The sequence below is a fragment of the Drosophila bipectinata genome, chromosome 2R (genome assembly GCF_030179905.1).
Source record: "Drosophila bipectinata strain 14024-0381.07 chromosome 2R, DbipHiC1v2, whole genome shotgun sequence".
NCBI lineage: Eukaryota > Metazoa > Arthropoda > Insecta > Diptera > Drosophilidae > Drosophila > Drosophila bipectinata.
In genome coordinates this window covers 12,988,968-13,008,293 of record NC_091737.1, presented here as the reverse complement: position 1 = coordinate 13,008,293, position 19,326 = coordinate 12,988,968, and the positions used below count along the sequence as shown (strand labels likewise).

The 19,326-nt window shown below is 42.6% G+C and overlaps 2 protein-coding genes across 2 annotated transcripts; one reads left to right on the top strand and one right to left on the bottom strand.

The window, feature by feature from the left end:
- Positions 1 to 1,353: 1,353 nt before the first annotated feature.
- Positions 1,354 to 18,061, bottom strand: GlyT (Glycine transporter). Its single transcript, XM_017250847.3, has 9 exons — positions 17,804 to 18,061; positions 8,983 to 9,271; positions 8,634 to 8,912; positions 4,439 to 4,592; positions 4,109 to 4,376; positions 3,949 to 4,052; positions 3,526 to 3,892; positions 3,253 to 3,462; positions 1,354 to 3,192 (listed from the first exon to the last, which is right to left on the bottom strand). The coding sequence occupies exons 2-9, from the start codon at positions 9,248 to 9,250 to the stop codon at positions 1,354 to 1,356; spliced, it is 3,489 nt and encodes a 1,162-aa protein (XP_017106336.2). The 5' UTR covers positions 9,251 to 9,271; positions 17,804 to 18,061.
- Positions 13,303 to 15,482, top strand: LOC108131790 (uncharacterized). The gene is made up of 5 exons (XM_017250848.3): positions 13,303 to 13,787; positions 13,864 to 14,095; positions 14,382 to 14,458; positions 14,551 to 14,868; positions 14,933 to 15,482. The coding sequence occupies exons 1-5, from the start codon at positions 13,493 to 13,495 to the stop codon at positions 15,142 to 15,144; spliced, it is 1,134 nt and encodes a 377-aa protein (XP_017106337.2). The 5' UTR covers positions 13,303 to 13,492; the 3' UTR covers positions 15,145 to 15,482.
- Positions 18,062 to 19,326: the final 1,265 nt, after the last annotated feature.

Genomic DNA, 19,326 nt, shown 5'->3' with positions numbered 1-19,326 from the left:
AAAATTGAAAATTATTTTGAGCCGGAGCAAATAATTTATCACACATTTTTTGGGACGAAATCAAAAGTGTCATGAATTACAGATTTAATAATAATTTCAACAACGTTTTATAAATGTATTAAATTAGGGATAACTGATACATATCTCGTAAATAATTGTTTTGTTAAGGTATATTGATTTTATCAACTAACTACAGGTACAAACACGTATATTTCAATATATATATTTAGTATATTTTCAACATGAATACACAACAATGGTTATATAAATTGTAGAAATGTACTTTTTAATTATTGTTTTTATCCGGTTATCGGGTATCTCGTGAGCATTTTATTTTCTTAGCTTCAACTTAGTGTTGACCTACTCCACACACATAAAACATTTCTAAATACTTTTGTCGCTTAACTATACAAATGCAGACAAATCGGTATTTGTTGCAACTTGATTAACATTTAGGTACATGAGTCTCTCGTTAGCATAGAAAACATAGATTACAGATTGAGCGCACTATATAGATTTACAGATTTTAAGGACTACATTTTCCGGGTTTCGGGTTCCGCGTTCCGGGTTCCGGGTGATGTCTGTTCTGTATACAACTCCTACGCATTATAAACAAATGTAAAATCCCATCGACGTTAGGCTCTGTTTTCTTTCCAAAATATTCTTAAAAATATATATACTGTAGAAAAAAACCAATCAAATGACATCTCTCATTTGTATAAATAGATTAGTTATAATCCTTGTATATTTTTATATAAATTTATATATATATATTTTAAAACTGAACGTTTCCATTGCACTTTCAACATTGCTCTCGAATTACTTGGGTCACTACTACGATCCGTGGTGGACAGTACACACAAAATGATTCACTTTAATCAAATAAACAACAACAACAGGATCCTGTTCTAAAGTCTACGTTAACTTGTTCGGTAATTACGATCGAGTCTTTCGTCCTTCCCTTTGTCCATCCATACGAAATTAGGTTTTGGGGAACAGCTATCCCCACACTGATGTTCGATAAATAGGTACTTTTGTATAGGAAACATGAAGGTTCATTCTTCTCTTCGCCACTTTGTCGCCTTTGCCAATCCAAATGATAAGTTTAAAAATAATATATTTTGTTTCTTTTGCATAAATAGTCTCCTAATTAGACTACGAATTTACAGCTTAACAGGTTTGTTTAGTTTTTTTTTTTTGTTGGCAACAGCTTTTGCTGTCCTAGCTCGATAGAAACACACACTTACACATTTATATACGTTATATATACTTATAAAAATAGTGTTCGATATCGGGAACTACAGGCTCAACCACTTTTTTTTTACCTTAATCTGGATTTTTGAATAGAGATTCTTACTTTTTAGTTGCAGTTGCTGATGAATTGGCTTTCGTTTTGGCCTGGCTGCCCGATGTTGTTGCTGTGTTCTTGCCGGTGGTTGCTGCTGTTGCTGATGATGTTGCTGCCTTCTTGCTGCCTGTTGCCGGTGATGTTGTTGCTGCTGACTTGTTGCCGGTGGCTGGCATTGACTTAATATTTGTAGCTCCTTTTGTGGGGCTGGTTGCCCCGGTTTTTATGGGTTTGGCCGCCGCCTTTGTTGGACTTGTATCCTTGCTTTTTGTTTTTCCGGCTTTTGTATTTATAGCCGGTGTGTTGCCCTTATTGCTGGATGTGGTTGCTGTTGGCTTGGCTTCTGGCTTAAATGTTGATAGAGGAGCTGCTGGCTTTGTGCCAGAATCAATGTTTACTTTTGATGCAGTCACTGATGATGCCGGCGCTGTGGTTGCTGTTGACTTTACCGGAGCCACCGCGGCCGCAATATTTGCAGCACTCTTGTCCTTTGTGCCTGCTATACTATAAGTCGGTTTAACTGCAGTTGCTGTTGCAGTGCCAGCTATTGTCGGTTTAATTGAAGCTGATTTCTCTGATGCTTTACCTAGAGCTGAAAGCTGTGTTTTTTCGTTTAAAGTAGCAACTGTTGCTGTTGGAGTTGTTTTGGTATTCAAGGATCCACTAGCAACTGTTGCTGTAGGCATAGTACCTTTAGAGGAAGGCACCCCTCCTGTATTAGTTGCTGTTGGTGTTGCCTTGCTGTTTGACGAACTACTGGCAACTGTTGCTGCTGGAGTTGCTTTGGTATTCAAGGATCCACTAGCAACTATTGCTGCTGGCGCTGCCTTGGATGCAGTGGGTCCACTGGCAACTGTTGCTGCTTTCGATTTAGCACCTGAACTTCCATTAGGGACTGTTGATGCAGGTGTAGCCTTGCCGTTGGCTGATCCCAAAGCAACAGTTGCTGCTGGCGTGGTTTTCACATTCGCCCCATTTGAAAACGTGACCTTTACACTTGTGGTGACGGTTCCTCCCGACGGGGCTGTCACTAATTGTCCCGGTGGCAATGCCTTCAACTGGATAGAAGGTGTAGCAGTTGTTGCAGCCACTGTCGCAGGACATGCAACACTTGCTGCTGGCGTTGGCTTAGTTGTTGCCGCCAAATTGACTGTGGTTGAGTGCTTTTCCCCACCGCCCGCAAAAGTCGACATTGTGGTACATTCACGGCCACTGCTCAAGGTTCCTGCGGCGAGGACTTTTGTGGTGGCCACCCCATCCTTTTTGGCAGCTGATTTTTCCGTCTCCGCCTTTTCGACCGGTATGAGAGGCTGTTTGCTGGGACTGATTTCGGTGGTTGGCGACTTGTGAGTTCCGTTTTTGGCCGCCGCTTGTTGATTCTTCAAATCCCCACTCGGTTTGCCCATAGTTTTCGTAATGCCAGGTCCTGGCCGCTTGTTCACCGTTGCCAAGGGCAGACACTCAACATCCACATCCACATCCAGGGTCAATGGCTTTGGCTTCTTGGCAGCCTCCTTTTGTTTTGGGGAGGTAGGCTCCTTTTCAATGAGAATTTGGGTGTTGGTGACTCCATCGTAGTTCTGGCTCTGGTATCGCTCTGCGTGGAGGTTCACACAGGGTCTGCCCGCAGGTCCCCATTCGGCGGTGGGCTGAAGCAGGAGCTTGATGCGCTCCCGGAAGCTTAGCTGCTTTGGTGCCTTCCAGATCTCTTGGAAGGCCACCAGGAAGATGACCAAAACAGGCAGCAAGCCAATGATCCATCCCACAGTGTCGGCCCATAAAGGATACACATAGTGCCCGTATTTTGCTGGTTTGTATTCCACCCAGTTGAAGAACAGGATAAACTGAAACAATATATGAATATTAGGCTTCAGACTTTCAAACATAATTCTTTAAAAACTCACCAACAGGGTAGCTGGGGTAATGTAGCGCCACATGATGCCCCAGAAGAAGTTCCAGAACCAGGATCGTTTGCCAATCATTCCCTGGATGTCGTTGAGGAATCGCTGTGAGCCATAGATCCAGGCAATCAGGATGCACTCCGAAATGGCAATCAGTAGGACTGACCAATTGGCTGCGTACTTGTCCATCAACTGAAGCCAGTACATGCCGCTCTAAAAAGAATATAGGAACTATAAGTTCAGAGTTCATTCGAAGTACTAGAAGGGATAACTCACATTAGTGGTGAAGCCAAGTCCTCCAATGTATCCAAAAATGGCCACGGACAGCACCACCCAGATCTTGTACTGCCTCAGGTTGGGGAACCTGTCCAAAATGGCAGTAGTCACGGTCTCCATCAGAGCGAATTGTGAGTCCAGACCCAGGGTCAGTAGCATCACAAAGAACAAAACAGCCCAAACTGGCGAGATGGGCAGTCGGGTGACCACTTCGGGGTAAACAATGAAGGCCAAACCAGCTCCCTGATCCACCACTTTCTCAACATCCACGTTGAGTTCATGGGCCAGGAATCCAATGATGGAGAAGATCACCAGGCCGGCAAAGAATGAGGTGGCGATATTGCAAAAGGCCACAATCAGCGAGTCCCTAGAAAGGTAGTATATTAAAGTACTTAACACTTCATTAAATAATACTCATATTACTTGTAGCAGTTGTTGGAGAACTTGTTGTAGGAGGAGAGCGTGATTAGACCTCCCCAGGCTGGGCTCAAGGCGAAGAATATCTGGACTGCAGCGTCACCCCAAACCTAAAGGAGGGAGGAATCTAAAGTTTCAAATAATAGTGCTCCCTCGGAAGTCTTACCTGAGCATTGGCCAACTGCTTCCAGTCCGGCGTGAGGTAGAAGAGAATTCCAGTGCTGGCACCAGGCAATGTGACGCCCCGAACGAAGAGGATGACCAGGACAACGTAGGGAAACAGTGCCGTGAAGTAGACCACTTTGCCGGAGGACTGAACGCCCTTGCACAGGCAGAGGAAGACAATGGCCCAGGCCAGGAAGAGGCAGGCGGCCAATGACAACTTAATGCTGCCTGTTTCCTCGATGCCCTTGGACAGGCCCAGAACGAAGTTGCTGGAAAGATTGCAGTAATAGTAGTACTATATTTTCTTCATTTTCCATTAGAGGCCACCTACTTGAAGTACTCCTCGGCTGGTGGACGCTTCAGGGCAGTGAGGGCTAGGGCTGTGATGTTGTTCTCCAAGGCGGATGTGGCATTGTGGCAGGTGCGCAGGTAATAGGTGCCATTGGTGGCCTCACACTGATCCGCCTGGGCATAGGAGAAGCAATCTGCAGAATACCAATACTGTCAGCAAGTTGGAAAAAGAACAGGGACTGCAATTCTCTGCCATAATCCCACCCCATTGTCGGCCCTCTCAATTATGCATAAAAGGCCAAAAAACGTTTTAATATTTATGAACTATTTGTCAGCCTGGTTGGGTCGTGGAAACTTTTTTCCGTTTGTGTGTCCGGCTACATAATTAAAAGGACAAAGTAGCAAATCAGAGGATAGCATAAAAGGGGCAGCCTCCACCAAAATGAATGGCTCTGTCGGCAACAATGTGCCGCAAAATCATAAAAAAAAGGGTCTGGAGTTGGGGCCAAAAGGTCGGACAAAGGCTCAGAACGTCTTCTGGGCAGCTTGTAACTTGAGTTGAAAAGCTTGGCCCAGCTATTTGTTGAGTCCTTGAGGTAAAAGGTCAATGTAAGACCAATCTGTTTTGAAGTTTTAATTTTTCTCTCTTTTTTTTTTTCCTGGGGACGTGTATAATAAATTCTTTCTTGCAGGATTTTTGATTTAAATTCTTGCCATGGAAAACGAACACTGACTGTGTTCCTGAAACTGAAATTCGTTTTAACCAAATTACAGCTCCCAACTGTGTTTTGATTTTCTGTTTTTGACATTCGGTGTGTGTGTGTGTGTGTGGGCCAGAGTGCCCAACAAGGTGGTCAGGATAATAAGCTAGTGGGCAGACTGGACCAAAAATGACTAACTAGCTCTGGACATTAGTATTCCGCATGGCTGGCAATTAGCCACCAAAGTTTGATTGAGAATCCAGTTCTTGGTCAGAAATGCTGCTGCCTAAATTACGGCTCTGATTGAGGGCAACACATGTAACAAAACATGCCCAATCATGGGTTGTCAATAAACATTGCTCATACGCCGCGTTGAAGCGACGGTAATTAAAGACAAGGTTAAATTTTTCGGAACCAGCCACACCACACACACATTTATCAGAGCAATTCATCAGCTTGATTTTTCGACGGGATGGAATGAAAATAAATTTGAGAACAATTCCTTGTGGCTGCCGGTTTGGCGGTTGTTGGATGTTGTTCGTTATTGTTGCTGTTGTTGGTTGTTGGAAAACTTCAAAGTGTTTACATGCCGTTTAATTTGCCTGTCTGCATCTGTTTGTATTGCAATTAATTTGATTACACACACACACAGCACAACCCGTAGATGTGAATCGCATAAAATAAATTTTATTTAAAAGGGGAGGAGGGCCACGAGAAAAAAAAGTATCTCGTATATATACAAGGACTGCCTAACAAATTCAGGCGGTTTATACACATACATATGGTTGTCTGTGTGGAATAGGAATATGTGTAGGTATGTCCTACATATAAAAGGATACCCAACATACACACCATCCATCCCCCAACAGAGTTTCTTATTCAATTCGAGTGCTACGCCCGAGTCAGGAAATTGGCCTTAAATTTTGTGACCTTTAAGTTTGAGGGCAAACTTTGATGAGCCAGGATTGGGTTGATGGAGCTGGCGATGGAAAGGCCAGAAAAAAAAGGAAGGAAATTGTATAAAAGTAGAGTGGCAGATGCCTGCTCAAGTTTCAGTTGTTGACAGTTCCCCTGAAAGTTTGCCCAAGTTTACGTGTCTAATAAATAAATTGTAAATCTTTGGCCAAACACCATGTAAGCTCATTCACGTTATTAGCCCCATAAAGAGGCCAGGGAGTACAGCTCCCACAAACAATCCATCAGTATAAAAATATTTACCAAAAGAAAGATAAACATATAACCCAAGTGCTAAGCCAAACACCAGATCAGACCAGATGGAAAGAGTGCGACATTCAATCAATAGACAAACAAAGTTAAACACATTTTAATCGTGACACTAAAAGTAAACATTTGTCATCTAAAACACAGACGACGAAGGCGAGGACGAGGCCAGAGAAGCTCCAGCATCTTGCCAAGGAAAATCGAAAAGTGTCAATAAATAAAATCCTTAAGAAATTGCTTGTCTGCCCGCCTCTTCTGTCTATCCTTCTCTCTCTCTCTCTCTGTCCTTTCTTCCCATACTTTCTCCGGCCATCGACGTGCTCAACTTTCTCTTGGTTGTATCTTAAGAGCTTATGAGATAGTCAGTCCCAAGGTTGGAGCTTCCACTGCCAACGATTGAGTGTCAAAAACAGTCAAGACATAATTGTTTGTCATTTTAACAATTTCTGGCCGCCCCGCACGTAAACGATGAAGGTAACGCTGCGGGGGGACTGGCTAGATTCTTAATAGCATCTCCTATCGATTTCTTAGGTCCTCCGAACAAGGCTGAGGCTGCCATAGGCTGATATGGTGGCTCACTTTGCGTTCTCCTCATATTAAATCATAGCTGTACGTAAGTATGTGGAGAGATGACAGTGGCGGAGTTGACGAGGATTTCAAAGGGGTTTTCAAGGTAAGAGGACTCTTACCTTGATGTATCTGAGAAAACCTCACACGAGGTGAGAATAAGTCCTTAATAAACAAAAACCCCTTTCACTTCCGCCTTTTCTTAACTTTCAATGGAATTCTATGATGTTTCCTGTTAATGCCATAGTTTTTGTTGTTGAAGCCTGGTCTATATACACGTATACACATCCAGCCACTTGAGAATGAGGGTATCTGTATGCGTAAGTGGGCCTATACACGCTGCCTGAATGCTACTGAGGCGGTTGTCATAAAATAAGCCAAACATAAAGATTCGAGGATGGAGGAAAGTGTGCAAATATTACGAATGGGTAATATGCTTTTCTGGCCAAGTTTATTTATTTGTTTACTTTGGTAAGACTTTTCATTAAAGTTCTAATCAGGAAGCAGAAGGTAAATCTAAGCAAACCAAATAGATTTAGCTTCTAATAATAATAGAAAAGCCTATCAAAGTCAAAAATAAAAAAGCCATCGGAAAGCTCGCATATCTGACCTACATAGGAAAGTTTCCTTCACATTTCCGCCCACGGGGCAAGTCTGGAAAATCCTTTTATATCCTTGTATTCCTATTCCTACTATACTCTACTACTATATATTCTACACCACTCCCACAGCCCAGTCAGCGTTCGATGCTCGTTAAAGATTTATGTCTTTCGCGTGGTGGGCAATTTTAAAGTGCCGGTGTGTGTGTTTCTGTTTTTGTGTTTCTGAAAAGAAATCAAATGCAGGCTTAAACGGTCACAAGGCAACGCCTTCCCACCCACACACGCACTCACAAAATTCCTTCGCACTCATACAGACGACCCATCCACCCATCCTTGGTAGCAAAAAGGCTCACCTTACAATGTCAAACGAGGCGAATCACAAAAACAATTGCCTACTTCAAGGCGCCGCTAGATTTCTCCCCTACGCTCTACGCTCTATTGTTGTTCCTGAATTCTTCCTCTCCCAGAGGCTTCCTCTTGTTTATCATTATAATTCTTAGTGAAAGTTTGTTCATACTTTTTATTGTTTGCGTGTGCGTGAAGGGCGGAAGAGGATGTGCCAAGGCAGCAACATTCCTCTGGGTCCTTCGGCCGGTAACTGAATCAATGATATATGGTATGTACTCCTGATCCCAGCCCCAATAGAATCATGCCAAATTTAACTATTTTGAGGATTTCAACACACACATATTGTCCTTTTATATTTAAATTTTCTGTCAATGATTTGCAAGTTTAGTATACTTTGAACTTTTTGCCCGGATTGGGTGAGAGTGTGTTTGTCTTTGCCAAAGTCCTGGCCAAAAGCAATTGCCTCTGGGTCCTGCTCGTTATATGTACAAGGTCCTATTTGCCCTTCTCGTCCCTATTTTTTTCTTTCCGGCCATGTGTTTTCCCAACCGGGCCACGTGCCGTCGAGAATAAGCAAAATGGCCAGAAAACAAAACAGGATAAAAGCAAAATAAAATTCCACTTTTGACAGCTTGCAATTTGCTTAATTTATTACCCGAAAAACGTAACAAAAGATGAGAATCTTTGGCTCATTGTCTCCCTCTTAGCCTGACCTGGCCTATTAATTAATTGGTGGCATAACCTTTATATATAACTTTCTTTTTCCCTCCCAGGAGACAGGCAAGGAGGTACTCACATTTGGTACTCCATGCTGGTTCGCAATTCTGCCACGGCAACTTGGTGCCAAATGAGGCAAACATGTAGAAGATGGTCCAGGCGATGATCAGGTTGTAGTAGAGCATGACTATGGCCGAGACGAGGATCATGCCAGTGCCCAGGCCCCGGAATAGGGGACAGAACCTTCGGTAGACGGCCACCGGGCCCAAGGCAGCGTATTGGCCAAACGATAGTTCCATAAACATGAGCGGTAATCCAGCAATCACTAACATGATGGTAAAGGGTATAAGGAAAGCTCCTGGAAAAGATTACAAATAAAATATGCCATTTTTATTGATTTTTAGGTACTGTTTTAAAATTCAACCCACCTCCGCCATTATTGTAGCACAGATATGGAAAGCGCCACACGTTTCCGAGACCCACGGAATAGCCCAGCAGGGAGAGCAGGAAATCGAATCGACCCGTCCAAGTTCCTCGCTCCGGTTCGCCATCGCCGGCTCCACCGCCACCAGGTCCAGATGCATCTAGCGAAATTAGGGCCGTGCCAGAGGCACAGCCACCGATACTGATGGCCGTCGAGGGGCAGACCACGCCACCACCGCCTCCCGAGCCTCCAGACTTGCTGCTCTGCCCCATCGGGCAACGATCTTCCACTAGCTGTTGGATATACAAATAAAAATCCTTTTAATTTATAACCTTTTTCCGGTGGACAACTATTTGGCAGAAAGCCAATTTCCACGGCTGTCCATGGCGTTAAAAAATGGTCGTTTGATTAAATCAACTCTACACGATAGGGTCAAGGTCTTATAGAGTTTGTAATGTTTTGGAAAAAAATATGGATTAAAAAAGTTTGATTAAATTAAGCTAATTTAAAAAGTAAAACCTCATTGAATGGGATTCATTTGTATCGACATTTTGTAATTTCCGTGGCGTTAATTAAAATCACAGTCACGCCTGCTCCTTTAGACGGTGGCAACTTTTTGCGTCGAGGATAAATGAGTACTCAAGAAAATGACGCCCCTCAATGGCACTTGATGCCGGGCCGCACTCACACTCACTCACATTGACACACACTCAGACACCCTCACTCACATACACTCACTGTGAGTGAGAGGCTCCCCTTTCGCCCTTAGAAAGTCCAACTGTCACACTTTATACGCCATAGTGGCCATAACAGCTTGTGATGGGTGTGGGATGTGGTGGCGATGGGATATGGGATGTGAGATGTGAGATGCTCTGATGCTGGGATTGTGTTGAGATGAGATGAGTGATGTGAGGCAGTGGCAGAGACACTTGAGTGTTTGCCTGGTCACGTTTTTTTTTTAGTGTGTGTGTTGGTGTTACTTTTTATGCGCCATTTTGCCTGTTTTTGCAAGCCAATTTGTTGACAGGCTCGTAATTAGGCAGTCAACTCAGTATTTAACCGAGTAACACTGATAATGAGCTCATGATGATCTAACACGGACCAAGCCTTTCGGAATTGGAAAAACGAAACATTCCCCCAACAGTTGAAACCACAAAAACCCAATTCTCATTCCCAATGCCATTGTGCAGCAAGGTTGTTACTGCCTGGATCCTACTACCACTACTACTATTCCGTATTCGGTTCCGGTTTTTTCTTTTGGTATGGTTTGCTATTCTACGTTTCTGTGGTCCAGCATTCCACTGCTCCCGCTTCTGGTGTTGCTTCTGGCATTTGCTTAGCAAATAGTTCTTAATGATTCCAGCAATGCCCATGGGCAGACCCCGAAGAATGCGATTTTGCGGCGACAAACAGACAAACTGACTAACAGACAGTCGACAGTCGGGTAGTCGGAAGAAAAACAACAAAAAATTGAAAAAAAAAACCAACAACAGTACAAATAAACATTTAGCTTTGTGCGAACTTTTTGGGGAAATAGTTGAAACACAACCGAGAACTGAAAGCTGACAATGGAAGGTGGCAGGCGGAAGCGCTAAAGTTTCCATCGGAAAAAAATCGTGAAAACTGTGAAAAATATATATAAATATTTTTTGTTTTCGCTGCAAAACGTTTTACATCCAGCGGGCTTTTTCAGGTGAGAAAGAGATTGAAAACGTTTGGCTTTCCCCAGCCAGAACCCAAACATTCTGCTTATTCCGGGCACGTAGCTACCAAAATCCTCACAAACAGTTGGCTGTTCGGTTCAGTGGATATCTAGGGAAAGGATGGAAGTACATAGTTTTGCACAAAAACCGAAAACTTTTTTAACTTTTTTTGGTCTAAAATACATCCATATATGAATGAAAGTTGATTGCAAAATACTCACATTTAAAAGAGAAATTTGAATATTTGGGAAATTGTATAAATAAATGGTTTTCATTTTACAGTTGAATAAATAAAGAGCTTTAAGAATTCAAGGATGAACAAATATTTTATAAGTGGATTAATAAAATATTTTGTTACCTTTGATTTTTGACTTTTTTTTTGAAGGAAAGACTAGTTTTTATCCAAACACATTCCATAAATCTCCCTTCTGAGCATTTAATTAAGCTGGAAATGAATAATTAAAGTGCAGAGGGGGGAATACGTGTTAATGAAAAAACCAAATAAAAAAGCTAGGATATATGTAACTCCAGCTGGACCCTCGGTTCGCACTCCCCTGGCGGCCCTAGCTCTTTGGCTTGTTTGTGTTTGGTCAATTCGAGTGTGAAAATGTTTTCGAGCTTCTGCCGTCGCTCGCTTGTTTACACTTGATGGATATGGCGAAGGGGCGCCGGACCCGGTGGGCGCTGGGTGGGTGGCTGGCTGGCTGCTGCATTTAACGACCTTGGGAATGTGCACTGTCAAGTTGGGAGCGGAGAGTGAGCGGTGGTGGGCTAGGACAGCTTATATGAGCTGCATTCTAGTTTTCCTGTTCGTTCTTTTATTCTTTTTTTTTTCGTTGTATTTTGAGCATTTCGCCGACAGCGTTTTCCGCCTTTTGGCATTTCATAATTTTCCCTTTTTTTTTGACATTTTTATGCGAAAGTTGAATTTCCCTCGGCCGGGCCCCCAAGGCGAGACAAGCGACCTTCGTCATCTGCTCTCCTCTCCTCCTTTAATAGCCTGCCTCACCGCCCTGCCGCCCTTTATTTCTGTTGTTGCACAAGTCACGGCAATTATGAAGGGGCAAACTCTAAGCACTTGAACTTGAACCCACGAAGGCTGCCCACAAGCGGCAAACAAAGCGAGTGCCGACCTCGACCCCTTCTGAAAGCGAGGGTATGTAAAGCACGAGCTAAAAAATAGCCTTATTCAAGGTGAATAAAGGATATGGAACATACTAAGTTATTAATATGATAAATATTTTTCATATTGAGGTCAAAATCGTATATATCTCTTATTGAAGGTCGAATATTTAGACCAAAAAGAGCAACGAATGCTGTAGGTGAAGCCTCCTACAACTATCGATGGTTCTATTTCAAGTGCTTGTCTGGAAATATTGATTATTTGGTTCGCCCATAGCACTGGCACATGACCATCTAGCATCCATGGATGGAGGCCAAAGGACACGCATATAAATTTGTTTCGATGCAACGAAGTTGTCACCGTTCCCTACTTTTCTGTTTAAGCCATGGTAACGCCTGTGGAAAAAAGATTTTCACGTTCTATTGCATCGCTCCTCTCTCGCTCTGTATCTGGATTGCCCCATTTGTCAGTTTCCCGTCTGTCCATCCAACCATCCTGCCTTGTAGCACCTCACAGGATCCTGTCCCTTCGGGCTCCTTTTCTCCGCATTAAATATTCATCTACTTCGTCATCGTCTGTCGTCCTTCGCTGTCATCGTCCTGGTAATCGCAAATTCAGCGCTAAATCACAATCAAAATGCGCGTAAAGTGGCATTTCAAGTGATTCTCCTTTTTTTTATGAATTTCAAATTGCAAATCATTTCGTTGATTAAATTGTTGAAAATGCCAGCGTAAATTTTGGTTGACTTTCTCTAATATTGGTTGATTTTACATATTGTTTACGTTAGTTTTTAAAGGTTAAAAATACAGGTAATAAAGGTTAAACTCTAAGCCAGAATTAGCTTGTTGCTTAATTAGTTTCTAGATTTCAGATTGAATTTCCAATAAAAATGCTTTTTTACACTTCGCTGACCTTATTAACATTAAATGGAATTCATAAAATATTTGAATTTAATAAACTGAAAGCCGATGAAAGGTGAGAATATGAATCCATAGAGAAAGACAGCTGCCTGCTAAAGATATTATTTCTGCAAATGATTTTTTCTTGTTCTCCAGATCTTTTTTTTCTGTTTTTGCAAAGGACATGTATGTATTCCTTTTTTGTGTGCCAGCTTTGCATACATTTTCATGTTTTTGAGTGCAGCTGACTGTGTATGTGGGAGCATATGTTTTGTTTTTACTTTCAATTTGCAATTTAAATGTAATTTCTCAGCGAAAATGGGTTACTTTTTATTTGGTTTATGACAACTGCACACCCAGGCAGAGCACACAGATTTAATGCTTTCAGACAAGTGCGACGGATTGAGGGAAGTGCGCTGGTTTGGGTTGAGGGTCCTTTTTTTTCAACCCGAAGGTTAGGTACTTGGTGGTACATATATTGAGAAAAAGTTGCGTAAATGTTATTCTGATATTTAGCTTATTGGTCTTCAAACTTGTACAAATATTTATAATTCAAATAAATGGTTAAGGGTCAATAAATACTTCAATCGGAATACTTTTTTTGGAGCAAGCTACGCTACTTAATTCTTGGAACATCATTTTCCCCAAAAATCTTTCTTTTTAAGTTAACCCTAGAGCTTTAGAAGAAATCCCCAAAAGAGGCTTTATCCCGATTAGCATTTGTAACATTTTTTCATTATTTGGCCAAAGGCAGTGGAGTTGACAGCCGTTTGTTATTGTTCCGTGGCGATGTCGCCATCTGTTCGCAGCTGTTTTTTCTTTGGCTTTCATGTACATCTCCGGGTTGTTTATTATTTGGTTGGTTGGGAAGCGGAACAAACCATTAACAAAATGTCTCTCCTGACGGACGCTCGATGCTTTTTTGCCAGCATTGCATTTTCCATTCTATTGGATCGATGCGATGGCCTTGGTGGTCTGATCGGGATTGCAAATATTCAGAATCTGCCACCGGCCGAGGGTCAAATCAGAATCCTGCTTTTAACTCTACTGGGCATTGGCTTTCTTATGTTCCTCGGTTGTTTGGGTGAGTTTGTTTGGAAAATATTTCCGAACACTTGGAACGGTTTAAATAGCGCCGATTTCCGGTATCCATCGCACAGGATGTATCTGCTGCTTCTGCCGGATGTCCCCAACCGCCTCGTCCAAGTCGGATGGCCTCGATGTCTATGCCCCGCGCACCCAGAGCATTGTGTGGCCCACTCTGCCCCAAGAAGCCGCCAGGGTTTTGGATGTGATGACCTTCCGACATTCCCCCACACCCGGGTGTCCCTGTCGCACTTGTCGTTCGAACAGAAATGCCTTCTGCATGAAAAATTGCGGTGCCATCACTCAGTGTGCGTAGTTCAAGCTCAATTACATAATACTTATGGTCTTATCTGTGTATATTATTATTAAAAGATTTTCAAAAAAAATATATAAACATGGTAGTTTACAATCTTACTATTAATCAGTTCAAATCGTTTACAAATGTTTGCTTGGAAACAGCTGTTTTATGTTTAATTGTCCAAGACTGGCCCAGGCCAATACCCGGTTTAGGCCCGAACCGTTTAAGTTTGTTCAGTTGCCTCAGAGCAGCAGTCGCATTCAGCAGCAGTATGCGGCAAAGTGGCAAGGAAAGTGTCGCCAGGTGGCTGTTTTTGGTGGCAACCTCAATCACCTGCCTCCAATTGATGAAATCCGATGACAACTTTACGGGTAGGTATAAAGGGGATTACCTCAGAGGTTTATAGAATTATTATTAGTAATTCTTCTGATTTATTTTGCAACGTTGTTTATTATTGGAAAAGACTTTGACTGGCTGAACGAGACGCAGCTGTTGCAGCTGTACGAGTACGAGTACGAGAACGAGAGCGAAACTTTTGAGAATTTCACGGATTCTAGTGAGGATTTGCCGGAGCTGTTGCATAATTTTATTATTGAGAATAATGCCACAGGCACAAGTGGCAACAATAGCGACAGCAACATCAATAACAACAACCAAACCTCCAACAACAACAGCAGTAGCTCTGAACAAAAAGTCCTTTTGAAGGAAACACGAAAAAGTCACCACATGTCACGGGTTTTGATTATGGCCCTGTTCCTACACATTGCCCTTATAGGAGCTGGTATGTTTTCTTAAAAAATGGAATCTTATCTAAGAAAATTATCTCTCAAAAATTTTCATTAAAGGCATTACCATCTACAGCTGTGTTTATTGCAAAATGCAGACCCTGAAGCTACGTAGAAGGTCATTAGAGGCTCGACGACGCCTTCAACTAATGAGGTTGCGAACGCAGCATGTGCCCAATATCGGAGAATGTCCTTGCCACGGCTGCATTATGGCCAGGGAAATGTTGCAGGGCCTAATCGTGCAACAATGGCACGAACTGGTTGAATGTTAAGCTTTAACATCGATACATAAAATACGAAACTAGAAAATATGATTATCGTAGATCTTTTGAAGGATGCGAACGCTAAAATGGACACATAATACAATCAGGATGACATACAACCACAATCGCACAGTCATTGCCAGGACTTTTTACAACTGTGAGGGCGGAGCGACAGAGGGCGTAGAGCGACATGCACAAGCTGTAACTAGCTGTAACACCCACTATCACCTTCACCCACACTGACCAAAGCGAAAGGTCAAAGTTCATAGCATTTACTGGAGGTCTGTGCTGGTGCATTGTGTTCCCCCGTTTTCTATGGGAGTTAATTCCGCACGTTTGCATTAATAAATACAAGTAATCCATTTTGCCTTCGCTTTGTTCTTCGGGGTTTCTAAACATCCGGGGTCATAACCAGCTTTTGTTGGCAAGAGTTGGTTCTTTTCCTAGCAGGGGTAACTATAGCAGATGATGGTAATATTTCTCATAAAACGTATTCTTATTATTAAACATAAATTTTTCATCTAATTTTTTAATTTACTAGCTAAACTCTTAACCGATTCCATCGACTATAAGTCAACAACTTTCCAACAATGTTGCGTATACGTAACGTGGTGTACAGCATGCCCTCCACATATTGCGTATACGTCATGGGTGACACAATAGAGACACAAATCCAGCCATCCATCAGTGGTTGGCTTTAAACCTAATGCACTGTATCCCACACACAATGTCACCGATCACTTTTTGTGTCTGCTGGCTGATGTTTTTATTGTTATTTGATTGCGATTTAAATATACATATACATGGGGGAGGTGCTCGAAGGGAGAACCGCCTCCAAATGAAGAAAATAAGAAACAACAAAGAGGCCAGAAAGGACGCCAAAATAAGGGCAGCTTGAGCTGGAGCTTGAGCCCAGGCAAACACGCAGAAAACACGGACCCTGCCACGCCGCGGACAGGCCAATGCCAAATCCTTACTCGCCCTGTACGTATGCCAGGGGAAACAACGCACGTTCATGCCGAACAGGAAGGAAGACGCAAAGGCACACAGGAAAAGGAACAAAAAACGGCAGGAGCCGAGTCGACCAGGACAACAGAGGGCGCGGGCGGAGGCATGGGCGGAGGTGGAAGGTGGAAGGAAGTGCTGAGCAAGAGGAAGAGAAGCGCGCGCCAAAGGCAAGGATGCTAAGGTAACCCAGAACAACGAAAGCAGTCGCAGCAATAACTATAACAAAAGCAATGACACGTACAGTAAAACCTCCATAATTCGTGATGGCTTTCGGTTGGCCAAATATTCAATATATCCTACCCCTTGGCCAAATGTTCGATAAACAAGGACCTTGAGGTACATATATCTATATTTTTAGATGAAAATAATTTTCAGTTATAAGAGGGGGATAGCTTCATAACAGCTGGTATGTAGAAGTTTAGAATTAATGTTGAACTTGAAAAATAATTTGTAATCCTTTCAAAAACCTAAGTACATTTCCAGTTCAAGAAGTTCAACTGTGTGAGCTTTGTAACAAAAATAAAGAAAAAGAAAAGCCCGACATAGACATTCCAATAACAATGAGGCAAGAAAGCTAAGAGAAGAAAGTAGGGGCAAGGTCCGGGAGAAACTTAGGAAGAAGAATAGGAAAAAGTAGTAAAAAGTTATCGAGAATGCCAGAAGATGCCGAAGGGTAAGGGACGGACGGACGGACGGTTGGAAGATGGAATTAATTTTGCGTTCATCCACGCTTGGCTTGAGCGGAGACTCGGGGGGCCAAATGGATGTAGTACAAGCGAGGTTAGAGGCTCCCAGGACTCGGTGGCCAACTTGTGGCAAATATTTGCTCAGGCCCAAAGTATCCATTTTGCCCAGAATTGAATGCACCTGATGCCCGGACCCGCTGCAGGGGTCGCAGCAATCTGACATGCACATGCAAATTTATTGGACTGGATTGTACGATAATGAAAATTACAGTTTCAATCAGGTTTCAATTTCAAAACAAGCTATCAATAAATTGTTGTCTTCATTAAGTGGCAAGTTGTTGGATTACGTTGGCGATTGTATCCAAGGGTTAAAAGCTTTATGAGAACTTTATGAGGCTTTTGAGAAATATTTCTTTTAAATTCTTTAGATAATTGAATCAATATTCAGCACACATACATATGTGTCTAAAATACTTCCCCCAAATAATTTTATTTCCTCTTCACCTGCAGACATAGTTTCCCCCAAAAAGTATGCTATGTATTTTCATGGCCATTTGCAGCCATAAACCATCTGGCTGGTACTTTGTGTTTCTGGACCTTAGAGCTCGCCACTCGGATTGAGGTGGGTCAGTGTGGGCTATAATCAAACTCAATTAACGTCGAATTAACCAGACAATGCATTTAGCCGCGAGGCAAGGCGTTGGGGGTTCCAGGATGTGCAACGGGATCTACGGCTTAATTAGGCCTGTCAACGGAAGCCGCGAGACCTTGGAGCGGGCTTTGGCTTTCGTGTCACTCGTCAGTTTTTAATTGTTTTAAATATTTACTTGCCGGAGCAATTGCACACAAGGCCCGAAGGACACTCCCACCAACACAATGCCGCCGTCACAGGAGCAAACACACCCACACAAAAGTGCTCACACACGCACACTCACATGCGTACATAGAAGAGTTTTGCATTACGCGCCACTTACACAATTAAAAACTTGCTTTCCCTATTTTTTCTCCTTCTGCTCCTGGTTTTTCTTTGATTTTTATTTCCGTTTTATTTCTATTCACTGAAACTCTTGCGAGGATCTTTTGATTTTGTTTTGTAAGCTCTTGACGATTTGAATTTTGGTAGCTTGAGTTGTTTTTGTGGTTTTTATTTATTTCTGCTGCTGCTTAGACTTAGCTTAGGCCCGTGGGTGTCTCGGAACTGATAACTGATGGTGGCCACTTGGAGCGTCCAATTTGGCGGACAATTCGAAAGCAACTGAAAGTGAAACGGAAGAGCCGAACAGCAGCCAGGAATGTCAGATTACCTATACAGCTGTAAGTGTGGGTGCGACATCGAGAGCGAAATCGTGAAAAGTGAGAGCGATTGGCGAAGCGAGCGTTTGCGAAAGCGTGAGCTTTCCACCGAAGCTCTACCCCGCTGACTTGCCATAAAAGTTTATGGCAGCTGCTGGGCGCTGCTTTTGATTTACAATTTGATTTACTGTCCCATGGGGGTGTGGGTGGTTAGGCTAGCAAAAAATAAAAGGAGGTGCAAAAAGGCACTGGGGGAAAAACTATTTTAAATAAAGTTTTCATAGAGTCGATTGTGGTGGAAACATAACCTAACTTAACCAATAACCTAATATCAAGTATACGCCAAGTGGGTTGATAGATTCTCGCTTATGAATTAAAGTTTATTTTTGTTGTTAATCTTCCAATCAATTTTGGTACATAAGTGTTTCTATTACCGAAAACTTGATTTTATCCGAAATCCGATTTATTACCGAAAAAGGGCAATAAACCCTCTTCATTTGCCCAGTGCATATGCGAGCTTTCAATACTTTTTGCTCGTTTTCCGGAAAACAGTCAATGCTTTCACCGAAATGGTCCTTGAACAATAACTCACTTAATTATGCATGTGTGGGTGGGTGTCATTTAGCAGTTGACGTTAAGCAATGTGCAAATTGCCAACCGAATTTTCATTAAAATGCAATTAATTTGTTCAATTGGTCAATGGAAATGTAATTATATTTTGATTAAAAACAGCTCGAAATTTGAAAGGATTTAAAGTGGGTCGTATAAAAATATATTTGGCCGCCTGGGGGATATAACGCCGGGACCTAACTTAGTTTGTCTTCATTTGCCGCCTGTTTACTTTACAAACATTCCCCTCTAGGTCGATAGTGGCCCCCCTTTGGTCGGCTCGGCTTAAATTTTCCTTCATAAAGGGTACAAACAAAGCCAAACAGTAGAAGCCAATACAGGACACACACATCGAACATCCGAAAATGCGACCTTCATACACCACTCGTCCCCGCCTAGAGAGGAAAAGCTGCCGCGACCTAGACACTGAAATACTGTTAGTGCTTAGCCTGTGGCGGAGAGAATAGTGCGAGAGAAAGAGAGCCGTTTTCCGACGCTCGGGGTGATACTGTTATTTGTGCATGTGTTTGAGCTTAAAAAGCGAGAAGGAAACGATATCAGAATAAAAGGACAAAGAAAATACGCTCAAAAAGGA